This window comes from Amblyomma americanum, chromosome 2 (assembly GCF_052857255.1).
Source record: "Amblyomma americanum isolate KBUSLIRL-KWMA chromosome 2, ASM5285725v1, whole genome shotgun sequence".
Lineage (NCBI taxonomy): Eukaryota > Metazoa > Arthropoda > Arachnida > Ixodida > Ixodidae > Amblyomma > Amblyomma americanum.
Genome location: NC_135498.1, coordinates 216,741,137 through 216,759,074, shown reverse-complemented (window position 1 = coordinate 216,759,074; position 17,938 = coordinate 216,741,137). Strand labels below are relative to the sequence as shown.

Sequence of the window (17,938 nt, the reverse complement as noted above, 5' to 3'; positions counted from 1 at the left end):
CTGGTGTTCCCTCAGCTGGTTGTTTACACATCGGCCCGTTTGACCGATATAAGCTTTTCCACATGTCAGGGGATCTCGTAAACAACCACCTCCGAGCACTTGACGAACTCAGTGGCGTGACGCTTCTTGCAACCTCGCACGCTCCTTTCTCGGGCAGAATCCGAGGGCAGAGTGAGGCCAATTTGCGCGGGGCAGAAAATACCACCGGCACGCCGTAGCGATTAGCTACGTTCTTCAAGTTGTGTGATACCCTGTGTATGTAGGGAACAACGGTCGGCCTGATTTTTTTCTCGGACGAGATCTTCCTGGGGTGCTCTCGCTTTCAATCTCCGTAGTAGCTTTTCCGCCACGGCGACGACAACTGGAAAAGGGAACCCAGCCCTCTGCAACCTACCAACCTGATTGTTGAGGCTGTCATGCACCAGATGAACACACGACCTCTCCAAGGCTCCCTTCAGGCAGAATGTAGCAATGGCCCGTTTTACCGTCTTGGAATGTGCAGATTCGTATGGTAACAGGTCTTTTCGGGCTCGGGCTCGTGGCGAGTACATGCAGCAAGTGTGATCTGGCTTTAAAAACAGGTTGATATCTAAAAACTGCAATCTATTATCATCAGGTAATTCGTAGGTGAAGGTTAGACCCCTCTTGTGTAGTTTAAAAACCGATAAAATCTCTTGCACGGAGTTCGTATGTGTCAAACCAGGTTGCTCTTTAAGAAAAACCAGATAGTCGTCCATGTATCTAAAAACCTTAAAAACATACTTGTCCAAATAAAAAACCTTGTACATTTTGTACTGTTCGGCCAACACCAAGTCAGGTAAATTAATGTACGTTGTGGCCATTCCAGACATCTCGACCCACCGATCGAAAAGACTGAGCGAACATGCTGCGTATTGCTTGCCAGTTTCTTTATCAAGCGGCTTACTTTCAGGAAACCTTTCGCGATAAATTTCTGGTGTAATCCGAAACTGTTGGAGAAGGGCTAGTTTTACCTTATCGTAATCCATTGAATCAGTTGGAGACAGTCGGCTGAACACACGAAGGGCCTCCCCAGTGAGAGACATACTCAGTGCTGTAGCCCATTTTTCCTTGGGCCAGCTGTGCCCTTCTGCGATACGCTCATAACGTTTCAGGCATGCATCTAAGTCGTCCCTGCGATCGTCGAAAGGCAGGATCAACTTGTGTGGGCTAACCGCTACTGAGAGCCCCGGTGCGGGTTCTCAATTACCCCCACCAGCTACTGCGAGCCTTAATTGGAGCTGCAACCTACGCTCCTCAGCCTCTGCTTGCGCATTGGCGTGCTCGCGTTCGGCTTCTGCTAGCGCCTTTTCATGCTCGCATTGAGCCTAGCGTTCGGCTGCACATGCTGTGCGTTCCTTCTCTTGCTCGGCAGCCACCCACGTGGCAGCTCGGCGTCCTTCAACACCAACTCTTTCCTTAACTCAATTAACTCCTTTAGCTAGCGCATCGTTTCCTTCTTCGTAAAAAAAAAAAAAAACCTCAATATAAGTTCCTCAATATCAATATCAATTCCTCAATATAACGGCTTCGCCAAGTGACAAGTGGACGCCATTTGTCACGAATTGGTAACGTGTCCCTGACTTTCCGAAGGGGAACGCTGTCACGTGTAGGTTCGAACAAGAGGAGATAACAAAGAGATCAAACAAAACAAAAAGAAGCCGTATTTATAATACAGCTTCGTATAATACGGCTTCGGCTGGGACACCAGGTACTGAGTGTCCCAGGCAAAGGAAGCGGGGATGTTTTGCAGACAGGGCGGATGCCGGTCGCAGTGCGACGCGTTGCTGGTGCTGCTTAAAAGAAGGAAGCGGCGGAAGGGCGATAGGTGGTGGTAGAAGCGGAGAGAACTGCAGGAAGACGCCGGTGGTCTCCAGTCAACTGCCCTAAGAACTTGGCAAAGAACAAGCGTAGCAGAGACCCGTCGACGGCGGCCCGAAATGTCAGAGGCTTAAAGCAGGCTATCCAAGGGTACCAATCCATCGGCTGCCACCTCTACCGTTGCAAGGAACCCAGGAGACTTGCGTTGGAGATCCAAGGGAGGTCCACGGCAGCACGGACCAAACGTCCGACGGCTGCAACCTCCACTCCTGAATGACCCTTTCTATGCTGCGATGTCTTCCTTTACACCTCGGTTTTCTGACACATCAGCTCTCCGCTCCTCGTGCTCGCCACGCTCTTAGTCGCCGTCACCTCACACACATCCTTCACACGAACACACGTGCAACACTGGGCTGGCACGCGCAGCGCTCCGCTCTCTGACGCATCCCTGTCGACGCACCGCGTTCAAAAATCCCCGATGATTTGGTGTGCACCTCACAGCCACCCACTTTCATTGGCGCTTACCACAATGTAGAGGCCATTATTTTTCACCAAAAAGAAAGGCGCACAGCTGGCACCCTGGGTCAGTGGACACCGCAATCTCACTTTCATGTATGCGGCTTTGGTGTCTAACTGCAACAATCTGCTTTGATTGCGTTCTGCACACACACTGGATACGCAGTGCGCCCATCCAGGGTGGCAGTTAATGGTTGATCAGGAGAGGTTGGTCACCCACTGAAGGCTGCAGCCTATTGCTGCAGTGCCGCGCTAATGCATGCAGCCCACATCTCTCTCTCACTACCGCCACAGACCTCAAAGTGCAATTGAGTTGCCCCACTGACCCAGGGAGCCAATTATGCCCCCTTCCTTTCATCAAAATCATGGGCGTCTTACAACGCCAATGAACACAATGAACGCCGACAGCTTTCACTTTGTATATTCTGGATTAGCTGAGCTAATCCACGTTTATAGAACAGCTGTCGCGAGCATGTAGCGGAGCTGCCATGTACGAGGCTTAGACGCTTAGCAAGTGTCCTTGCTTTTCGCTGAATTCCAGTTTTAGCCATGTTAAGCCACTGCCAATTTTTTTTGCGCCATGGTGTTTTCCAAGTTTCAGGATTGGGAACAGTTGGGGATAAGAGTTAATGAAGAATAACTAAGTAATCTGTGATTCGCTAATGACACTGCCTTGCTTAGTCACTCAGGAGACCAGCTGCAAAGCACTATCAATGAGTTAGACAGGCAGAGCAGAATGCTGGGTCTAAAATTAAGATGAAGAGAAAACCAATGTAATGTTCAACAGTTTCGCAAGGGAACAGCAGTTCACAGTTGCTAGCGAGGTGATAAAAGTGATAAAGGAATACTTAGGGCAGGTAGTGACTGTAGATCTGTATCATGGGAGTGAAATAACTAGAAGAATAAGATTGGGGTAGAGCACATTTCGCCGGTTCTCTCAGATCATGAATGGCAAGTTTACCAATATCACTCAAGAGACAAGCATACAACCGCTGTATCTTACTGGTACTCACCTATGGGAAGAAAAGGGTTCAACTTAAGTTAAGGAGATAGCAGCAAGCTATGGAAAGAGAAATAGTAGGGGTAATGTTAGGATACAAGAAGCGGGTAAAGTGGGTGAGGGATCAAACACGGGTTAATGACATCCTATGAAATTTAAAAGGAAGAATTGCGCTTGGGCAGGGGATGTAATGTGAAAGCGAGATAACCAATGGTCCTTAAGGGACTGGATTCCAAAGGAAGGGAAGCGTAGCAAGGGCCGGCAGAAAGTTAGGTGGATGTAGGAGATTAAGAAGTCTGCAGGGATAAGGTGGCCGCAGCTGGCACGGGAAAGGGTTAATTGAATAAATGTGGGAGAGGCATTTGTCCTGTGCTGACTGCGAGAGAAGCAAACGGCATCAGCTGCTAACCTTGGTGGGCTGCACCTTGAGGGCGAGCAGCTGGAGCACAGCGGCCAGGTTGAGCATGCAACCGTCGGAGGCGACGTGTCGGGGCTCCACCTGGAGCTGGGCACGCCGCTCGTTAGCCTTGAGGAGGGCCCCCAGCCAGGCCAGCACCTCCGGCCGGCTGGAGAGCAGCAGAGTGCGCAACACACCATGCAGCTGGCCCTGTAGTGGGGTGGGATGCAGCACACAAGCTCTTTTCTAGTGTTCCGTCCACATCTGCAATGCACCCTTGCACTCAAATGAAAGATCCCCTTTGAAACGCCAGCTAGAGCACTTCCACACCGCCACATTCTGTTAGTCTGTCTGGTCCCTCCACACAGGTCCTGTGAATTTGTGACGACATCACAACCCACCCATCAGATTGTGAGAGAACTGCCCGCCGTGGCAGGTGGCAGTTCAATTGATGATTAGTCACATGAGGATCCTCGGGAAGAGCAATGGGTCACACAAGCACCACCAGTGGCAGCACCCACCATCGCAGGGCAGTGGCGCACCGCTTAACCGCTGCACTACTCTGCCAGGAGTGCTATGAGGACAGCCAGTAATCTGTGAATGTAGAGAATGACCAGTTCTACTGCAGTACAAGTCTAAAGTTATCCAATATCAAGCAAACTTATATGATATATCAACCAAGGTAAGCAAAACTGCAGAAAGTCCAGATAAACCATGCAAAGGCAGGGCTAATTGTGCTAGCACATGATAATTTGTGATTAGCCCCAGATGATCAACCTCTATGACATCGCTGCAGCTCCATATTGTTATAGGACGGCCAGCCAAAGAATGAGACGGGTTGACTGATGGCAATCAGATGATTTAATGGCTGCTGGCCTAGTGCGAACACTCTATCTAGCGCCACTGCCAGCTTCCGCCTTCTACATCACAATATTACAATTCTGATTAATGATTACAATTTTATGAATCTACAAATGAAGTTGCCAGGAAGCCATATTATCAGGGAACGTATCAGCCAGAAGAAACATGCATTTGTATCATTCTGCTGCACTGGATGACCTTCCCTGTTGTACATGCATCTTACTCTAGCATGCAGCCTAACCACCCACCCTGGCAGCCTCGAGCATGGCCTGCAGCGTCTGGTGGGCCAGCTGGATGTGCTCGGGGTCCCGGTCCTCGTAGTAGGTGCGCACCAGACCCGGCTGCACACACATTTTGCCTTCACAGGTGCAGAGGGAAACACTAAAGGCAATACCAAACTTTACCAGGTGCTGCACACAGTGCACTAAAGGAAGAAGAAAAAAAGAGTGCATTTTGCACCCACCTCGTCCTCCGCAAAGGGCGACAGTGCCAGGAAGGGCCCAAGCAGCGACAGCCGGCTGAGCTCACGGCCTCCGCTGGCAGTCAGGGGTGACGGCAGCCACAGCGGGTCCTCCACCATCTGCACACAGTCCACCGTGCCAACCAATCGAGTGTGCAAAAACAGCATTAACCACGGCCTCCCTAGGGAACATATGCCTATTACAGAACATATGCCTATTACACCATTTGCCACCACAACCAGGAATGATGCTGACTAAAACTTGTGGGTTACACTGGTATCCCCTCCTCGTCCCCCGCGCCAGCGGCGATCGTGACTTACACGTGCGCACTGGCCACCAGGAATGTGGAGAGAAGGCACCCCTGTGACTCTGCTCATTTCCGCCCCAGCACTGACGTGACGTCACGGCAGCGCGCTGCCTTCTGCGGAGAGGGTAGCATGCCTAAGCTTGACGGCAACGATTTGCTGCTAGGGAGGCAATGACCAAGGGGATAAAAGGGAGGACCGCGCGGCGGGAAGGGCTCTCGCTGCCGGACCTGACCTAAGTGCCCCAAGGGACCCCTCTCGCTGCCCGCCGGCCCCCGAACACCAACGCCAGACGACATCAATGACCTGGTGAGCTGCTGAACATCTATTTTACGGATAGAACATTCTTCCGCAGTATGCTTTACCTCGCGTTAGGATAATAAAGTATTTCCTAGCGTGCCCTGCCGTTGCTTATTTTGTCCGGACCTGCCGTGGATGCGACTCTGCGCCACGGGTTGGGGAAACGTGTTGCGTACTTGAATAACGCCTGCGTGTAGCTTGCACGGAAGCTCGCCTTCCCGGCCGGCTGGACGCAGAGTGACCCCATACACTGCAATGTAGGATCCCACACTCATTTGCAGAAACACATATAGACCAGCCCGGCTTCTTTGGCATATAACACGCTCTATAGGGACTCGTCCTGCTACGCGCCCTTTGGTTAGCATCTCCGCAGTTGCCTGCCTAGTTACTTTAGTTAAAGGAAGGCACCTGCGTCGCAGCGGCACGATCACCACAGACGGCGTGAGTGCTGCGCGCGCGTGCGGGAGACTGCTTGCTCTCTTCAGCCGGGGACTCATCGCATGCGGATGTTTCAGCACGGCACTCCGCTCTACGTCAGCCAGCCGAGGCCTAGTAGGGACATTTTTCCTCATCCCGCCTGGCCTCGGAGCTTCTCTCATGCCCTAGCGTGGGTGAACATTTGCTCATAATCTTGCTGATGACTGACTTTGATTCCTTAGTGTATTTTGTTACTAGCTGGCGTTATAGTTGTTGGAGCAAGAAAGGCCAATTTTCTGTCAGCCATTGTCGTACCTATTTCCCGCAGAGCAAGACCTGCCTTGGCAAGTGTGCGCTTGTTAGTGCGCTCAATCACGGGGTAAGGTCCGGCTGCTTTGATCTGTTTCAGCTGCAGTTAAGTGGAGAAAATGTATTTACCCCCCTATTTCAACCCCACAGCTCCCATTCTTTAAGTTTACCCACGAAACAGGGAAGGTGTGCAAATGGTACTTTTACCAAACCAAATCAAATACGACAAAGTAAGTTGGTGACGGTATTCCATAACTACACTGTGTCGGGATCCCTAGACCTCCATCTCCATACTTTGCACGCCAATGTGGTCACAGGGGGCCGCCATGTAAGGCAGGGTACGTCACGCACTAGCGGTCCTCGCCCGCGTGACGCACACATGCCGCTGCATCTCGCTCAGCGTGAGCTGGGTGCGGGGTTCCCGGTGAGGCCACTGGACATAATGAAGGAGGTCGCACTTTGGACTGCAACATATTACTAGCGTTAAAATACACACAAAGGACAGAGAGCAGAAACACACAGGACAGACGCTAGACTTCAACTGCCGTTTCTTCGACACATATGTGAAGAATTCACTGTGCGCATTGGCGCATGCTCGATACACAAGACATACTTGATTAACACAATAGCTGGCTATCGCCGACACATAGAGTACAAAAGAAAAAGAAAAAGTAAATTCACAATAGTTTGAGGCGCGTGCTTATTGCCCGGTATGCAATTTCTTTACACGTGAGGGCTATTGAAGGGGTGCTCACGCAGTTCTCTCCTGCTTTATTGATACACAAAGCCTCAAACATTTCCCTATCTACCTGCTTGTCGAACCACTTCAGCACGCGAGTACTGCAAAAAAGAGGGGTGCACTCTTCCTCCTCTATTTCTCCATGTTTCATTGTTTTGCACTTGCGGCAATTGGCCGCCAAATGGCCACTTCCCAGCAGCGCTGCGACTGTTGTTCGATGCTTCGGAGATCTTTCATTCAGGCACTGGCCGTCTGGCCTATGTAGCATTTGCCACAAGACAGTGGTATAAGGTAGACCACTCTAATGATGCAGTTAACACACCGCATGGCGTGCTTGGTTCCACGGGCTATGGCTTCCTTGGTGCTGTTCGCCATGTGGCACATCCTGGACATTTTGAGCGGCGCCAAAAAAGCGTGTACGTCGCACTTTCCTGCCACCGTTTTGAGGTGATGGCACAGGCCATTCATGTATGGCACACACACACAGGACATTCCTGGGGACCATCACTGCTGAGGTGTGCTGACTTACGTCCATGCCTTAGCTCTTTAACAAGGCTCTCAGCGACGGACGTGGGAGTACTGTCTGGGAAGCCAGCGCTGCTCAGACGGAGAAGCCTGTTGTTGAACACTCAAGTTCACCTTGTGTTCGCATGATTTCTGAAGGGCAGCTCTTAGGCTGTTCAAAGCCATCCCTCTCTTAACAATTTTTGAATGGGCTGAATTACAGCTTAAGATTGGCTTTTTTGACCGAGGACAATATGTCCAACAGACCGAATGATCATTAAAGCTGGTGTTAAGATTAAGGTACTGCAGGCAACCCTCAACCGGAACCTCCAAGTTAATCGCGATACAGAGATGCAACGATACAGAGCTCTGCCTGAGGTATGGAGTAGAACAGTTCCTCCACGTCAATAGAAAACCCGTAACGTCCATCTGCGATGTCCTCGTGTGTCGAAAGAAAGCCAATAACCTCATTCGAGTTACTTGCAAGAAAATGGTCATTCAATTGCAGCAGGTGAAGGCTCTTTTGCAGGAACTTCGAGAGTTCACCCTACCAGCAGCCTTGCTCAGTGACAATAGCACTCAGAGGTATCCCTTCCTTATGGGTCTTGGCTGAGAAAAACAAGCTTAGCTTGTCCCTTTTTGCACCTATAATACTTCTGGCAAGGCAATCAAGCCTCATTTCATAGCATAGCATCAAGGCCCTTTTCTTCGTCTTAGCCGGGACACTCTTGGAGCGCACCAAATTTTTTTCCACAGCTCTGCATGCTTCATCGCTGAACGTTGATGTAGGCATAACAACAAATCCCCCTTCTTTATCGGAAATGAGTGGTTTGAGATGCTTTTCCTGTAGATATTCTACCGTATCTTTTACCGCCAATCTTAAGGCTGATTTCTGCGGTTTTGAGGGGAGACATTCCACAGTTTCTGAGACACATCTGCTCTTATCATCGCTGCTAGGGCAGCTTGCTATGTGCCTGACCATGCCTAAAAGAGAAACAGGCAACTCCTCAGGTTCAATGATAAATTTAGGTCCGAGTTTTAACACTTCCCCGACTTCAGCAGGCAGCGGTTCCTGTCTAATGAGAGTTATCTGCACAGACCTGGCAGGCACTTTTCTACTACAATTCTTTTCAACAAGAATAAGGGTTGGTAGGCACTGCTTCCACAGAAAATCACAAGCATGTGAAGCCTCGCGAGTTCTTGTCCTGAACACAACTTCCCAGTCATGCTGTGCACTCACTTGCGACGACGTGACGAAGCACAGGAAATCGTGCAAGTATCTCACTTGGCTTTAATGTTCATTCGGCCTGTTGGACATATTGTCCTCGGTCAAAAAAGCCAATCCTAAGCTATAATTCGGCCCATTCAAAAATTGTTAAGAGAGGGATAGCTTTGAACAGCTTAAGAGCCGGCCTTCAGAAATCATGCGAATACAAGGTGAACTTAAGTGTTCAACAAAAGGCTCTCCGTCTGAGCAGCGCTGGCTTCCCAGACAGTACTCTCACGTCCATCGCCGAGAGCCTTTTCAAAGAGGTAAGGCATGGACGTAAGTCAGCGCACCTTAGCAGTGATGGTCCCAAGGGACGTCCTGTGTGTGTGCCCTACATGCACCGCCTGTCCCATCGCCTCAAAAAGGTGGCGGGAAAGCGCGGCGTACGCTGTTTTTCGGCGCCCCTCGAAATGTCCAGGATGTGCCGCATAGTGAACAGCACCAAGGAAGCCATAGCCTGTGGAACCAAGCACGCCACGCGGTTTATTAACTAGTATTGAAGAAGCGTAGCTTGTTGGGCCAGTTGGTGCATGGTATGTGGAAAAAAACCAGCGAAAAGGACGCATTCACAAGGAGGAGAAGCACACAGGACAACGCTGGAAACACAACTGCGTTCCCATTGGCTCGTGTGTAGCTCCTATTTTGTGCCACATATTTTTATCCCATTTTGACAATTTGTTGCATGATACCCTTATTGACGATCGAGTAGTGAAAGTTTTTAGGTATGTAGACGATTTCTTAATTTTCTTCAAACTAACTTCCCGTGACAGTGTCGAAGCGGCTGCAAATGACATTTTGACCTTCTTTACCGATACCTGTCCTGACTTGAGTTTTACTCATGAAGTGCCCCTTGAGGACTCAATTAGATTTTTAGATTTGACTCTCACCTTCTCTGATGAAAGCCATGTTTGCTGGAGCTACTCTCCACGGACCAAGAAAAGCCTGCTGCCCTTCTCCTCCTCACATTCCAAACTTGTGAAGAGAGGCATTGCCAACCTTTGCCTTGGTAATGCTCTGCGCAGGTCTTGTTCACACAATATGCAAAAGAGTTTCTTAGCGCAACTTGACCGCTTGAGGTCAGCGGGCTACCCTGAGGACGTCCTCGTTTCTATTGCTGAGACCTTGACCAGTAAATTTAAGTCACAGTACAAAAGAGATGAAACGCCTAGTGAGGAATCCAGACCTGCTGTAATGCCATACCTGCATAAAATCTCACATAACGTTAAAAAGGTAGCCATGAAATACGGTGTTAAGGTAGTCTTTTCTGCGCCCACCAAACTGTCGTCGCTTTGTTCACGTATCTCAAAAATCAGCACAAAAAAGAAATGTAATGTTAAACACCAGAGCATGTTCACCAAATGCACAACCGATGTTGTTTACTCGCTCCCACTGTCCTGTGGCAAGGCCTACATAGGTCAAACGGGTCAATGAGTCAACGACCGTATGAGGCAGCACCGCACTTCGCTGCAGCCAGGCAACACAGCAAATCTTCCAAGACATTGCAACCACTGCAAAGACTGCACCCCTCTCTTCCATAATGTCAACATCATCGGCCGCGGCAAAACACAGATAGAACGAGAAATCTTAGAAGCTTTTAAAATCAAGCAGTTAGGAACTGAATGCGTCAGCGACAGCTCTGTCAGGTTCACGGCAAAAGAATACACTTTCATGAATGGGACATAGGTTGCCACATGTTTCTTCGCTCGCTTAATCAGTTTTGTGTTTGCTGTTTTGATAGCGTTTGTGGTGCTCACGCGCATGTGCGCCCTGTTCTGATGTTGGCGAAGTAAAGAATTTTCAGTTGTGTTTCCAGCGTTGTCCTGTGTACTTCTCCTCCTTGTGAATGCGTCCTTTTCGCTGGTTTTTTCCACATACCATGGTTTATTAACTGCATCATTGGAGTGGTCTACCTTATACCACTGTCTTGTGGTAAGTGCTACATAGGCCAGACGGGCCAGTGACTGAATGAAAGATTGTTGAAGCATCGAACAACAGTCGCAGCGCTGATGGGAGGTGGCCATTTGGCGGCCAATTGCCGCAAGTGCAAAACAAAGAAAGATGGTGAAATAGAGGAGGAAGAGTGCACCCCTCTTTTTCGCAAAGCAGTTCGACAAGCAGGTAGATAGGGAAATGTTTGAGACTTTGTGCATCAATAAAGCAGGAGAGAACTGTGTGAGCACCCCTTCAATAGTCTTCACGAGTAAAGAAATTGCATACCTGGCAAAAAGCACGCGCTTCAATCTATTGTGAATTTACTTTTTTGTTTTGTACTCAATGTGTTGGCGATAACCAGCTATTGTGTTAATCAAATATGTCTTGTGTATCGATCATGCACAGAAGCGCATAGTGATTTCTTCACATACGTGTGCAAGAAACGGCAGTTGAAGTCTAGCGTCTGTCCTGCATGTTTCTGCTCTCTGTCCTTTGTGTGTATTTTAACGCTAGTGATGTCTCAGTCTGTGGATCAAAAGCACAAACTAGACCAACTTAAATCTTTTAATCACTTTGGACCGAGGACACCTGTCGACAGCCGCCCTTGTCAAGTGTAAGTAGTGTGTAACAATCTTCGTTTCTCTTTGCCCCTGCTCCAAGCCTTCTCTACGCTGTGCCCATGAGTCACCGAATATCCGCAGTGTCCTTTCAACACCACGTATACGAATCCACGCATAGTGCGGGCAGCTCATAGCCTAGACCTCTGTAACTGGCGCCCAATGTGGGGCCCGAACCAACAACCCTGCTCCCATGCTCTACCAACTGAGCAAGCTGCTCACGGGCCACACGTAGCCTAGTGCAATTAACGGGACAAAGGAACACGCAGGGATACAACACAGCACTGACTCACAACTCAAACCTTTATTAGCTGATCAGCTGCAATAGTAGACAAATGGTGGTCAGAAATAAAAACGATGCTTTGTTTGTGCTTGCTGTGTGGGTTTAACATCCCAAAGTGACTCAGACTATGAGGGACGGCGTAGTAGAGGGCTCCGGAAATTTTGGCCACCCGGGGTTCTTTAACGTGAACTGACATCGCACAGTACATGGGCGTCTAGAATTTTGTCTCCACCGAAATTCGGCTGCAGCTGGGATCAAACCCGCGTCTTTCGGGTCAGCAGCCGAGCACCATGACCACTAAGCCACTGCAGCAACGGAAAGCAATGCACACAAGTTGCGAGTTAGTTCTGTTTGTTACGCTGTAGTTATGGAAAATCAAATACAAATAGCACAGCCTTGCTACCAAATTGAATACGAATAATGTGGCTAATAACTGAATCAAAAATTGAAAGCCACAGTAAAGTGAAATCCACAGTGTTGACTCTAGCATAGGCATGGGGTTCAGCCGCTGGGCACCAACCAGTGAGTGATACAATGGGTACGGCTCATTTGGGGTGAAATGCTGGGGAATGGATCGAATGAAAAATAATCTTGTGCCATCGTGCTCTTTGGCCAAAGCTGCCTTTGTGCCACAAAAATTCATCATTATTCAGTAGAGAAAAAGCACCGAAATGAATGTTTTTCAAGTACTGTTCATATTACATAGCCCTATTACAATAATACTACTGCACGTAACAGTGATTATGGACATAAGCCTTCATGATGAAGTGAATCATGAGGACCTATTTCCTCCCTCTATTTCAAAAAGACCGGGAATCTAATGGCTGTCTTCATTATTAAGAAACAAACTGAGGCCATCTTGTTACCCCTGTATTTGGTTCGTCGAATGTTTTGCGCACATCACCATGCACCAACTAGGCCCAACAGAAGTGTTATTGCAGGAACACATACCAGAAATTTAATGCCTATGTGAGAACTTGTCTTATGGCTGGTCAAAACTTTGTTTTTCAATCTTTCAATGTTTCAAATACCAACTAGCCCCCATTCTTCTGACAACAATGTTTCAGTGCTTATACACAAAGCAAGCAAACATGATGTTTAACATAATGCTCACTCAGAACTTGATGAGAGTAGTTCACGAGCTAACCTGTCAAGTTGGTTCAGTGAATTCACTGCTAGAATCGTTAATCTTCCCTGAGATGATGCTAGTCGGCCAGAGGGGTCCTTCAAATTGGCAAGCCAGCACAGCGCGTGGTGATCGCTGACCACCTTGAACGGTCGTCCGTACAGGTAGGGGCGGAATTTTGACGTAGCACAGATGATGGCAAGGCACTCCTTCTCAGTTGTCGAATAGTTAGCCTCGGCCTTAGAAAGGGAACGGCTAGCGTATGCGATGGCTTTCTCCAGCCCGCCGCTTTTTTGAATGAGGACGGCGCCTTGGCCCACGCTGCTTGCGTCGGTATGAACTTCAGTATCGGCGTTTTCATCAAAATGCGCGAGGATCGGTGCGGACTGTAAACAACGCTGAAGTTCCTTGAAGGCTTCTGCTTGCGGCGCTTCCCATTTAAACGGCACGTCTGCCTTCGTCAGTTGGGTCAGGGGCTCATTGATGCGCGAAAAGTTTTTCACAAATCGTCGGTAATATGCGCACAGTCCGAGGAATCTGCACACTGCTTTCTTATCGGCCGGCGGTGGAAACTGTTCAATAGCAGCTGTTTTCTGCGGGCCTGGACGTACTCCCTCCTTGCTAACGATGTGGCCTAGAAACAGCAGCTCTTCGTAGGCAAAGTGGCATTTCTCTGCTTTCAAGGTTAGGCCAGACGACTTGATTGCGTCTAGTACCGTTCGAAGTCTTTTGAGGTGCTCTTCAATGCTCGAGGCGAAGACAACGACGTCATCTAAATATACCAGACAAATTTGCAACTTCAGGCCTGCCAACACTGTATCCATTACTCGCTGAAACATCGCTGGTGCGGAACAGAGACCAAATGGCATCACCTTGATCTCAAACAGCCCATCCGGAGTTATGAATGCTGTCTTCTCGCGATCTCTTTCGTCGACCTCAATTTGCCAATAGCCGCTCTTGAGGTCCATCGAAGAGAAATATTTGGTGTTGCAGAGGCGGTCCAGTGTGTCGTCGATGCGGGGGAGGGGGTAGACGTCCTTCTTTGTTATGATGTTCAAGCGGCGGTAATCCACGCAGAATCGAAGTGCACCATTTTTCTTTCTCACTAGAACAACCGGTGCCGCCCATGGGCTGTTTGAAGGCTGGATGACGTCGTCGCGAAGCATTTCTTCGACTTGGTCCCGGATGGCTTGTCGTTCTCGCGGTGACACACGGTAGGGGCTTTGACGGAGAGGTCGGACGTGTTGATCTGTTATAATGCGATGCTTGGCAATTGGCGTCTGTCGCACCTTCGGCGATGTCGAAAAACACTCACTGTAGCTTTGAAGCAGATTGCGGATCTGGTCTTGTCGGGTCGGGTGCAGGGCTGGGTTCATGTCGAAAGCGGGCGAGTTCTCTTGGTCAGGCTAATCTTTTGCGGAGGGGTCGGTGAGGGCGAAGGAGTCTCGTACGTCAGATATTTCGTCGAAGAAAGCAATCGTCATTCCTCTGTTAATGAGCCGGTATTCTTCGCTGAAGTTAGACAGCAGTACTTCGGCCTGGCCATTGCGGAAATGCGCGATGCCTCTAGCGATGCTGATTCCTCGGTCTGGAAGCAATTGCATGTTCCCCTCGATGATGGCTTCAGCATTAATGGCTTTCGTGGCACCTACGGTCACGATAACGCTTGAATGGGGTGGGACGCTCACTTCTTCCTCCAGGACACTCAGGGCAACGTGATTTTCCCGAGTTTTTATCGAAGCGATGGCTTCGTCCATTGAAAGCGTGATCAGCTTGGATCGCACGTCGATGATCGCTTGATTCTCCTTAAGGAAATCTATACCCAAGATCACTTCGCGGGAGCACTGAGGTAGCACAACAAAGGTTGCAGGATAGGTATGTCTGTCCTTTGACAGTCACTCGCGCTGTGCATCGTCCTGATGGCGTAATGACGTGGCCCCCTGCGGTGCGAATTTGTGGGCTGTCCCAAGCCGTTGTGACTTTTCTCAGCTGCGCAGCGAATGTTCCATTCATCACCGAGTAATCGGCTCCTGTGTCGACAAGAGCAGTAACTTTCCGGCCGTCGATAGTCCCTTCTAAGTCGGAAGTCCTGGCTCTTGCATTGCATGTCGCTCTCGGCGTCGGGTCACGGCTTCGTCACGTATGCGAGTCGCGGGTGGGGCGTGTGGTCGAAGCTTTTCTGGGTTGCGGCATCATTTTGAAGGCAGTTTGCGTCATGATCGGGGTTCTCATTGTGTGCGGCGTCGGTGCAGCGAGTGCCGGTTCTTCATGCGGCGTCGCGGGTGCAGCGTCTTCATGGGGCGTGGTCGGTGGAGGATCCTCGGCATTTCGCTCTTGAGCAACCTCACCTCCAGAGGTTGCTGCCTTTAGTTTCCCCTACGGGGGCTGGGAGACCTTCCTCGTACCGCGGCTGCGTAGCTGCGGCGTGGCGACGCAAAGCGCGAGGTTGACGGCGATGGTGAGAGCGAAAAGCGGTTCGGCGTGTACTCTTCTCGACGCAGGTACTCGTCGATTTCCTGCGGACGTTGCCCGAAGCGTGGTTGTGGGGCGTTAATGGCAAATCCTCGAAGACAGATACGTCGGTACGGGCAGTGACGAAGAATATGGCCGGCCTCACCGCAATGTAAGCACAACGGCCGGTTGTCGGAAGTCCTCCAGGCGTCGGATTTCCTGGGGCTTGAGCGTCGGTCATAGGCTGGGCGGGCGGGGGCAGGGAGGTGGCGTTCGGGAACAAGTTGTTCATGTCGGACAGGATGCAGGGGTTGTCGTTGGGGCTGAGGAGTCCTTACTGCAGTGGCGTAGGACATGGCCTGGGGTTCTGTGCCCGTTAGGGTGCCAAGTGCCTGTTGCACTTCTTCCCGTACCACATCCATCAGAGTCGCTGCCTGTGGCTGTCGGGAGAATGGCAGTAATTGGTGTAGCTCCTCTCGAACGATTTTGCGGATAACTTCCCGCAAGCTGTCGCTGGTGGTGGCCGTCGTGTCCGAATGAATTGCACATGCAGAGGAAGGGCGATTGTAGTGCCGAGCTCGGACATCGAGAGTCTTCTCAATCGTGCAGGCTTCTTGCATGAATTCCTCGACTGTTTTTGGCGGCTGGTGGATGAGGCTGCCAAAGAGTTGTTCGTTTACGCCGCACATTAAAAACTGAACTTTCTTTTCTTCGGTCATCTCAGGGTCGGCGTGGCGAAAAAGGTGCTTTATCTCCTCGACGTAACCACGGACGGGCTCATTCGGAAGCTGGATCCTGGACTCGAGGAGTTGTTCGACTCTTTCTTTCCTCACAACACTGGTGAATACCTTCAATAGTTCTCTCTTGAGTAGTTCCCATGCCGTCAGAGACGACTAGTGGTTTTCGTACATTTTGCGTGTGGAGCCATCCAATGAGGAAAATATGTGTCCAATTTTTGCCGCATCATCCCAATTGTTGAATGACGCCACGCGCTCAAATTGGTCCAACTATTCTTCGGGGTGTTCGCCTAGGGATCCATTGAAAGTTGGCGGCACCCACGGCTGCTGCAGTATGATCGGTGCCGACATCTTCGGCGAGGTTGCAGTGCTCATAGCAGCGTCATTTCGCTGCCTGGTGCGGTCCGGCAGGGTCCCGAACTCAGGCTCCACTCCCTGGAGACGTCGACTGGCTTGCTGAGGGCTGGCTTCACGACTTGAAGAGGGCGTCCAGAACATGGAAGGTTACCCTGCACCTCCACCAGATGTCACGTAGTGGCGACGGCAGTCGAAGAAGCGATGACCACGGACAAAAGTTCTTTCAAAAGAAAACTGTTTATTGGGCTGACTTGCGCCCACAATGGACTTGCGCCCACAATGTAAGTTCATGCATGTATCAAAAAAGCAAAATAACCTCAGCTATCCGTATTCATTAAATTCTACACCACTCTCTGAAACTGAATCATACAGGTATCTTGGAATCATCGTGAACAACAAACTAACATGGTCTGAGCACATTGCAAAACTTTGTACAGATGCTTCCAAGTTGCTTGGGTTTATCAGACGATCCCTCGCTTTTTCACCCCGTTCTATCCGTCAACTCGCCTACGTAACATTCATCCGTTCGAAACTCGAATATGCCTCGGCGATCTGGAATCCCCATCAGAAATATCTAATCGATCAGCTTGAAGCCATCCAAAATCACGCAGCCCGTTTTATCACATCGCAGTATGACAGACCACACAGTATAACTCTTATCAAGGCATCCCTTGATCTTCAACCCCTGGCACTTCGGCGTAAAATTTCACAGCTTTGCCTATTTCACAAATTGTACCATACCTTCCCACAGCTAAGAAATTCTGTATTACACCTGCCGCTTCGCACCTCACGCCGACTTTTCAATTCTTTAAGTTTGCAGCGCATACATGGCTCCACAAACTCATTTAATAAATCCTTTTTACCTAGCTCCATTACATTGTGGAATGACTTACCCGATTCCATAGTTACTGAAGAAGAACCTAATAAATTCAGGCACTTATTAACAGCACATTTTAAGGGCTGAGATATTTTGCCGTGTTTTTGAATGTGTATGCGTCTGTTTTTGGTTTTTTGTTTTTTCCAAGTTGTTCTTGAGCCGCTGTGTCTTTATTAGTGTTGATGCTTGTAATGATGTTAATGTTTAACAAGAACCCTGCACTTTGTATTGATTTTTGTTGTACCATTGTATATGTAACGACCACTCCCCCCCTTATGTAATGCCCTAAACAAGGGCCTTTAAGGGTAAATAAATGATGATGATGATGATGATGAATCACTCGGCGGCGGCAAAGCGACAAGCGTGCTCGGCGGTCGTCGGACAGAATGCCCGCCGCTGTCGGCCGCGCTCAATTTAAAGCTGATAGCTTTCGAGATAAAGCATGCAAAGTTACTAGAACATTCCGGAACAACGTAGAATCAGCTCTGCCTGGCTGCGATCAATCGAGATAAATCTAGTTGCATCTTGTGTCGCAAACAAAGCGATAAAGTGGTATGGTGGCAGATTTGAAGAATGAACAAACACTGCAGATATTCGCGGCAATATTCCACAATAGATCATATTCACACTATCAATCCGG

At 49.5% G+C, this 17,938-nt stretch overlaps 1 protein-coding gene across 3 annotated transcripts in view; it reads right to left on the bottom strand.

The window, feature by feature from the left end:
• Window positions 1-17,938, bottom strand: part of Ube4B (Ubiquitination factor E4B) — a 423,977-nt gene that overhangs the window by 154,644 nt on the left and 251,395 nt on the right. For all 3 annotated transcript variants that reach the window (XM_077655721.1, XM_077655722.1, XM_077655720.1), the window contains 3 exons: window positions 5,077-5,193; window positions 4,862-4,954; window positions 3,765-3,962 (listed from right to left, as the gene is read on the bottom strand). In XM_077655721.1, the coding sequence (XP_077511847.1) occupies window positions 3,765-3,962; window positions 4,862-4,954; window positions 5,077-5,193 (408 nt within the window). The remainder of the gene's footprint in view (window positions 1-3,764; window positions 3,963-4,861; window positions 4,955-5,076; window positions 5,194-17,938) is intronic.